We start from the raw sequence: 8,963 nt of genomic DNA, 5'->3' as shown, positions 1-8,963 counted from the left end.
TTTTTCACACCAGTATCTCTACTTGCACATCATCATCTGCTCAATTTTCACTCCAGTGTTAATCTGCTAAATTGTAATTATTCGCTCCTGTGGCCTATTTATTGCCTACCTCCTCATGCCTTTTGCACACACTGTATATAGACTTTTTTTTCTGTGTCATTGACTTGTTTATTGTGTTATTGGCTTGTTTATTGTTTACTCCATGTGTAACTCTGTGTTGTTGTCTGTGTCACACTGCTTTGCTTTATCTTGGCCAGGTCGCAGTTGTAAATGAGAACGTGTTCTCAACTAGCCTACCTGGTTAAATAAAGGTGAAATAAAAAAATGTACTGTCCAGTTTGAGTGTTTGTTGCAGTTTGTTTTTGTGGAGGATGAGGGCTGTAGTAGATATCTCAGATAGGGCGGAGTGAAGCCTGAGAGGGTTTTATAAATAAGCACCAACCAGTGGGTCTTGCGACGGGTATACAGAGATGACCAGTTTACAGAGGAGTATAGAGTGCAGTGATGTGTCCCATAAGGAGCATTGTTGGCAAATCTGATGGCCGAATGGTAAAGAACATCTAGCCGCTCGAGGGCACCCGTGCCTTCCGATATATAAATTATGTCTCCGTAATCTAGCATGGGTAGGATGGTCATCTGAATCAGGGTTAGTTTGGCAGCTGTGGTGAAAGAGGAGTGATTACAATAGAGGAAACCAAGCCTAAATGTAGCTTTAGCCTGCAGCTTTGATGTCTTGAGAGAAGGACAGTGTACCGTCTAGCCATACCCCCAAGTACTTGTATGAGGTGACTACCTCAATCTCTAAACCCTCAGAGGTAGTAATCACATCTGTGGGGAGAGGGGCATTCTTTTTACCAAACCAAATGATCTTTGTTTTGGAGGTGTTCAGAACAAGGTTAAGGGTAGAGAAAACTTGTTGGACACTAAGAAAGCTTTGTTGTAGAGCATTTAACACAAAATCCAGGGAGGGGCCAGCTGAGTATAAGACTGTATCATCTGCATATAAGTGGATGAGAGATTCCTACTGCCTGAGCTATGTTGTTGATGTAAATTGAGAAGAGTGTGGGGCCTACGATTGAGCCTTACTCCCTTGGTGACAGGCAGTGGCTGAGACAGCAGATTTTCTGACTTTATATACTGCACTCAAATTCAGGCTTTGTGTAAGGAGCCAGGAGAGATCTTAGGGCAGGTAGGGTACAGGCCGGTGCTGATGGAGGACGATAGCACCCAGCAACAGTCAACAAAGAGCCATTTAAAAGTGTAATGTTTAAAACCAGCAAATTAAATTGTTTGGGAAGACTTGGTGGAGACAACCGAGCACTGAAGTTAATCCTTGGTAAAGATTGCCACTCCCCCACCTTTGGAAGATCTGTCTTGCCCGAAAACGGTTATAACCAGAAAGGTTAACATCAGTATTGAAAACACTCTTCCTTAACCACGCTAGTGTTATTTTACTGCTGCTGTTTAATGATTTGTTACTTTTATTTTCTATTTTTTTACTTAAGTTATTTTTCTTAAACCTTCTTAATGCCCTGTTGGTTAAGGGCTTGTAAGTAAGCATTTCACTGTAGTATTCGGCGCATGTGACAAATACAATTTTATTTTATCCCCCACCCAATCCTACTACTTTGGCCCTAAATGATCCTACACCAGGCCGTCAGAACCCCTTTTCTCAAAACTTCCTGTAACTCTTCTGCACTAAAATCTCTCACACCCAAATATTCCACTGCAACTATCTATCTTCTGAGATTTCTGCTCCATCATTGCAGTGCAGTTGGCTATAAACGCAAGAAATTCAACCATACTGAAAAACTATTAGTTTCTGGTTCTCTTTCTTCGGGCTACCTCACTGGGGACTTCCCAGTCAACTCACTGACCCTTGGGCTATCCTCTACTCTCTTCACTGCCTCAGCATAAGAATCGTTCTACCCCATTCAAACTCTGGCAATCTCAATCGGTCTCTCACAGGGCACGTAGAATCTCCAGCTGAATGGACACCCCCACAGTTGACACATAGTGCTTTCTTTATCCCAACTGTACACTCCCTCTGGCTATACCCTTCTGCACATTTCTCACATCTTGGGATCTCCCTTCTACACACTGCTGCAAGATGTCTGAATCCTTGGCACCTAAAGCACCGAAGCGGGTTCGAAAGATAGGCCTTCACAGAATGCAAATATCACCTAACCTGACCTTATCAGGTAGAAGCTCTGTGTCAAAGCTCAACAAGACAGACAGGGTATTCTCAGTCTCGCCATTGCCATCTGGGTCTACCTCTCACCAAACGGCAGGCGTCACAAACACAAGGAATATTCCTTTCAATTTTATTGACCTCTACACTCAATGCTACCCCATTGATCACCCCTTTTAACTGCACTCTGCACCGGAGAGCAAAGCACACGCAGGTTGAGCCCAAACCGCATGACTCGAAGCGCCCGCTTCCTCTGGGAGGAATCCACTTTCCAAAAATCTCACTCCTAGAGGTCCAAAATCATCTCTGGTAGAATTCTCAAGGTGAACGTTGGAAGACTCTACCACACCAGTCGCCGCAGGTAGGCCCACTACATCCCGGACTGCACAGAAGGCTGCTCCAAATATTGGTGGGGCAAATGGAATGGCATCAAACACATGGAAACCATAGCACTTATTCTGCTCCAGCCATTACCACGAGCCTGTTCCCCCCAGTTAAGGTGCCACCAACCTCCTGTGCTGGACTGACACAACATCAGAGCTCACCTCTGCTTACTGACTCCATTTCGAGATCATCAAAGTTCTCAAGAAAGCATGAAGACCTATAAGTAAGACTACTTGGTTTGTAATTTGGAGATGTACTGTGGGGCTAAAAAAGCATTTAGTCAGCCACCAATTGTGCAAGTTCTCCCACTTAAAAAGATGAGAGAGGCCTGTAATTTACATCATAGGTACACTTCAACTATGACAGACAAAATGAAAAATAAAATCCAGAAAATCATATGTACAAATCAGTATTATGTCTTAGGCAGGTTGTTTTCAGGTGCTCCACAAGTTGTGAATAGCAACATTTAAAGGAAACATACGACTGAAATATTAAATATATTGTTGACATATACCAATTAAAATTGGTACTGCAATTGAATATCCACATATGCTTTCAAGTACTGCTGTTTATCCACAATTCCCAGATACAGATTTACACTTAAAAATGTCACAGTGGCACCAACACTAATAAACAGACAGCTAACACAATACGAATATAAAAGTGTTTTATGCCTTCAAGAGTACAATTTTAGTCCAATCATTAGAATTCAACAACACTCACTACATAAGGCAGTATTTTTTAATTGCTAATGGATGTGCATAGGAAGAGACAAAAATATATCCTGCACAATGTGTGTAATGCAATAGAATTAATCCAGGTTATAATATATATAACACACACCAATGATCTCATACTCATGTTTTTTAAAGCATAGTATCACCAAAATAAATGCTTAAATAAATGCTTAAAAGTAACTAGAAAAGGGGGAGTTGGGGATAAGTACATTTCACTTTTAAATAATATCAATTTAACTTATCAATACCACATCAAGAGAATATACTTGGCGTGGAGCCTTTGTAAGGCAAAATATAGATATTCCGAGAACGAGGCCTACTCAATCAGTCGATGCATGCATGCAACGCAATTAATGGCTGAACATAAATTATGTACTTTAACTATGAGGCATACTGTTCAATCAAGTCATTGGTTCAAATCAATGATCATTTTTAAGTTTGAAATGACAAATTGCATAACAATCTATTCTCAAGCAAACAGATAGCTTTTCCTATGTTATTCAGTCACCAGATATGAAATACTGGGCAGCAGTCTGAGGAGAATTAAGACTCACGAGGAGTATGCAACTTAACCTAAACTAAAAAAAACATGCTAATCAGATTTCTCAGTGTAAGAAAACAGCATTCATTCTTATAGATATGACCCCATAACCCCATAGGTTGCCATGCTCTACTACACACAAATATATTTATACTTCCTAGACCTAGAGCATAGAGATGGTGGGGTTAGCCACTAAACATGTCTGAACAAACAGAGAGAAATACAGAGAGCTCTAAAAGTTTTGGGACAGCAAAGTCCCAATTTTTCTGTTCTTTTGAAATGCTAAGGACTATGAGGTTAAAGTGTAGACTTTTGTTATACATAGTCTCCCCCCCCATTTTAGGGGACTAAAAGTATTGGGACAAATGTGTTGGATGCATTTGCTGTTTGTTTTGGTTGTGTTTCAGATTATTTTGTGCCCATGGTAGCATCCATTAATGTGGATGCTATCATAACTATGGATAATCCTGAATGAATTGTGAATAATGATGAGAAAGTTAGATGCACAAATATAATCGCCCCCCAAAATGCTAACCTCCTGTTATTCTAATGGTGAGAGGTTAGCATGTCTTGGGGGTAAAATATGTATTTCTCACTCATTCACGATTCAATGAGAATTATCCGTAATCATGGTAGCATTCACATTAATGTAGAAGTGTTTAGAAACGTATTATATTCTTATTTACAATAAAAGTGACTCTGAAATTGCACAATAATACACTATATACCATTCATCCCTATTGGGTACAAAATAATCTGATACACAACCAAAACAAAAAAATGCATCCAACAAATTTGTAGAATCACAACCTTAATGTAGTCATTGCGTGCTATGAATATGGGACCAAATACTTCACTTTTTACAACTTTAATACACAAGTGAATTTGTCCCATTTGGTCTCCTAAAATGGGGGGACTATGTACAAAAAGTGTTTTAATTTCTAAACAGTTCACCCGATATGGATGAAAACACCCTGACAGTCTGCACCTTAACCACATACTCATTGTATCATTTAAAATCAAGTGCTGTAGAAGAGTCAAAACAACAACAAAAATCACTGTCCCAATACTTTTGGAGCTCACTGTAAAAGTCCCACAAAGCAGATAGCAACAAGAGTTTGCAGATATACATTACAGTTGAGATCACTTGCATATGAATAACTAACTTAAAAAGACACCACACAATAAGGATCAAAAGTCAGAGTGCGTAAACAATATGAATAGATTAGAAAACAATTTAGAGAGACTGGGGGCAGAAGGTTTCCAGATGCATCTCACCCCACAGCCTGTTGGGTGAGGTCTAGAAAAGAAAGCAGAGGGGCAAGGGGATTGTTTTATCCTTTCCCTCCCTTTCCTTCAAGGTGAGGGCACTGTGTGAGTTGAGTGGGACGCACCTCTGAAAAGTTGTGTACGTTCAATGCAAGGGGGGTTTGGTCAAACATGTCAAGGCCTCCAGACAGAAAGAATGAGAAGCGACGACAGCGTCAGGGCTCAGGAAGACTTGCGCTCCAGCATGTAGTATCGATACATGATACCCACAACAACTGCAGCTATGGCAGGTATCAACCATGTGGTCCACGAGCTAGAGAAAGAGAGAGCACTTAAACATTCAGCCAGGGAACAAACACAGCTCAGTGAAGAATGATTAGGAGACAGAATACTTTGTCAATGCAAATGGAATAATCAAATTCTTATTGCTTATGACTGACCTCGAGCCATCTCCTGTTGTAATGAATTCTTCCTGTGGGAGTATTTTTGTTGTTGTTGATAAAATTCAAGCGTTAGCATTAGTAAAATTGGTGTTACATTATTATAAAACATTTTTACAGAACATTTACTTGAATACTTTACCTTTGTGCCATCCTTCCTGTCATCCTAAAAGACAGGGTGAAATAATCATTTACACACTTTTACAATCAGAATAAATCATGGCACAGATTATTTTTTTGTTCCATCATTAATCGAAACCTATGTTTCAATGATTGAGAGTTCAACAGTTGAGAGAATGCAATCTCTGTACCATATGGAGCTCCCCAATGTAGTACTGGATAAGCAACTCTCTGGCATCTGTAGAGTGACCAACATCCTCGAAGCTCTCTGTGGCATCTGCACCTGCCTGCTCCACCAGAACCTCCTCTCCTCCTGGATGCTGGAAACACAGAAACAAGTGGTAGACTTAATTTCATCATGATCTGTCACTACCGACAGTTACTGCATGGTCAGAACTAGAAGCACAAGTATTTCGCTACACATCTGCTAACCATGTGTATGTGACAAATAAAATTTGATTTGAATGTAATCACAGACTACACAATAATCACAACTACTACAGTATAATGTCCTACATGACACGGATGGCTGGCTTATGTCGACCTAAATGTTAATATGATAAATGTGTTAAATAAAGCTCTGGACTCTTAATTGTCTGATATCCTGAAATTATTATGTATTGGCATATTATAGGGATAGATTGCTTCATTAAAAATGGTTAAAGCTCCAATGTCAACTTTTTTGTTGGCAGGCTCACTCTTTGAAGGTAAACAAATCTTACAGTGTGGTGTTTCTTCACAAATACAGCCCTGATTATAACACATGAAAAAGGTCATGCCAAAGATACTTGTAACTAACCCCTTTAATCTTAACCTGAAATCCAGAACCTGTACCATTAGCAAAAATGGTTTGTCATGACATGGAGTGGAACGATAGCTAAACAGACTGGTACCCCATACTACTTTCATTGTGGTCATGCTGTGCCATTGGCATTGTATTTCGACTTATTTTCCCATTATACCTTTAATTAATAGATGGTGTGTTGCGCAACTTTAGGCGACTGACCTCTGGTAACCCGCCCTAGCTACTTTTGTAACCTTTGCCAAGTGGACGAAAGTCCCGCTGTGGTAGTTATAGCTACGGTAAGAGGACCAGGCAAGTGTAAACTACCTATCGAACAATTAGGAGTGGTCGTGACAAAATGTTACAAAATTATTTTGGGCCAATTAAGCTTGCAAACTAGTTACGTGAGCTAGCTAACGCTACGCTAGGTATGTACCATAATAATGCATATCCAGTCCAGGTGCAACATTACACCGTCTCTGTTAATATTATTGGGAATATGCAGGTAGACACAGATAGCATACACAGTTAAATTAGCCACATTAACTAGCTAGTTAAACTGGCAAAACACACACTAGCCAAAATAACAAATGCTATTGCTGGCAAGCTGCTTCCCTCAGCATGTGTTGACTGAGCGTTAGATAAATAACGTTCGGATATGGTAGCTAGCTAGAAAGCCCCATACCTTCACATATGTGCATTGTTACGTAGATAGACAACTAACTATTTAGCTAGACGTTTGGTTGGCGAGAACCGAAATTAATTTGAAACCAAGCAACGGAGACCAATATTCCAGCTGACGTTAGCTAGTAACGTTAGTGTCGTAGCTAATGCTATTCAGCTAACGTTAGCACGGGTGATATTTTGATCATACCTCCGCCAAGAAACTGGTGATGTTATACACTTTATCGTGGATGATAAGCCATGCGTCCTTGCTCATATTATGAGCTTTTATTTCTTCCAATGTGTAGTATTTCACATCGCTATCGGTTGTCTTTTCTGCGGTGTGATTCACATCCTCCATGCTGTTAGCAGCACCATTTGTGTTGATCATGTTCTCGTTAATTTCCTCGCCCATTATCTATTTTAACACTATTTGCCAGTTACACTTTGATTATCCAACGTTGAATCGTATGCTGTAGAGCTTATAAAACAGCATGAAGGTTAGTGTATCCAATGTGGACTGCCTTAGCAATGCATAAGCCCGAGTTTCCCCTTTGCATCCGGCATATCGTTACATCAGCAGACATGCGGAAAGAACCAATGATTTCATTCCGATGTCACCTTCCAATGAACATGTATTGACTTTTAGACAAGTAACCAATGAAAGGCAACATTGTAGAATTGTAACCAATCACAGGTGACCTTTAGATGATCATGAGACCTCGTCATTTAGCATGTTCATGGAAGAGTTAGATCATTTTACATTACTCACATATCAAATCAGTTTTGTTGCTCCTTTGAAATGTCATTGGATTTGGCTAATGATCAATGCAATTCCATCCTGCATACTGTCTTTGTCAGTAGTGTTGTTTTTGAGTAGGTTACACTTCCAACCTCACCCACTGAAGTGATTTCTATGTACACTGAACTAAAGTATAAACACAACATGAAACAATTTCTAAGATTTTACTGAGTTACAGTGCATATAAGGAAATCAGTCAATGGAAATACATTCATTAGTCCCTAATCCATGGATTTCTCATGCCTGGGAATACATACAGCATGCATCTGTTGGTCCAAAAATACAGTTTCCAGGAATTTTGTACAGATCCTTGTGAAATTGGGCTGTCCACTATTATGCTGAAACATGAGGCGATTGCTGTGGATGAATGGCATGACAATGGTAAGGACGACAAGCACGCAGATGAACTTCCCTGAGACGGTTTCTGACAGTTTGTGCAGAAATTCTGTGCAAACTCACAGTTTCATCAGCTGTCCGGGTGGCTGATCTCAGACGATCCTGCAGGTGAAGAGGCCGGATGTGGAGGTCCTGGGCTGGTGTGGTTACAGGTGGTCTGCGGTTGTGAGGCTGATGGACTTATTGCCAAATTCTATAAAACGACATTGGTTGCTTATGTTAGATAAATGAACATTAAATTCTCTGGCAACAGCTCTGGTGGACGTTCCTGTAATCAGCATGCTAATTGCATTCTCCCTCAAAACCTGAGACATCTGTGGCATTGTGTTGTATGACAAAACTGCACATGTATTACCTTGGTAAAGGAGAAATACTCACTAACAGGGATGTAAACAAATTTGTGCCCAACATTTTTGTGCTTATGGAAAATGTATGGGATCTTTTATTTCAGCTCATTAAACATTTTTTTTTATATATTTTTTTATTGAACCTTTATTTAACTAGGCAAGTCAGTTAAGAACAAATTATTTTTTACAATGACAGCCTATGGAAACAACACTTTACATGTGTTTATATTTTTGTTCAGTGTAGTATGTTTCTCTGCATCCAGTGATAAGGAGGCAGAGGGAGGCTACA

General features: G+C 39.9%; 1 protein-coding gene across 1 annotated transcript; it reads right to left on the bottom strand.

Annotated features, from left to right (window-relative positions):
- Positions 1-3,227: 3,227 nt before the first annotated feature.
- Positions 3,228-7,723, bottom strand: LOC135548840 (cytochrome b5-like). The gene is made up of 5 exons (XM_064978826.1): positions 7,341-7,723; positions 5,874-6,002; positions 5,705-5,728; positions 5,563-5,594; positions 3,228-5,435 (listed from the first exon to the last, which is right to left on the bottom strand). The coding sequence occupies exons 1-5, from the start codon at positions 7,542-7,544 to the stop codon at positions 5,345-5,347; spliced, it is 480 nt and encodes a 159-aa protein (XP_064834898.1). The 5' UTR covers positions 7,545-7,723; the 3' UTR covers positions 3,228-5,344.
- Positions 7,724-8,963: the final 1,240 nt, after the last annotated feature.

The sequence above is a fragment of the Oncorhynchus masou genome, chromosome 1 (genome assembly GCF_036934945.1).
Source record: "Oncorhynchus masou masou isolate Uvic2021 chromosome 1, UVic_Omas_1.1, whole genome shotgun sequence".
Taxonomy (NCBI): domain Eukaryota; kingdom Metazoa; phylum Chordata; class Actinopteri; order Salmoniformes; family Salmonidae; genus Oncorhynchus; species Oncorhynchus masou.
This window is presented reverse-complemented; position numbering and strand designations above follow the sequence as displayed.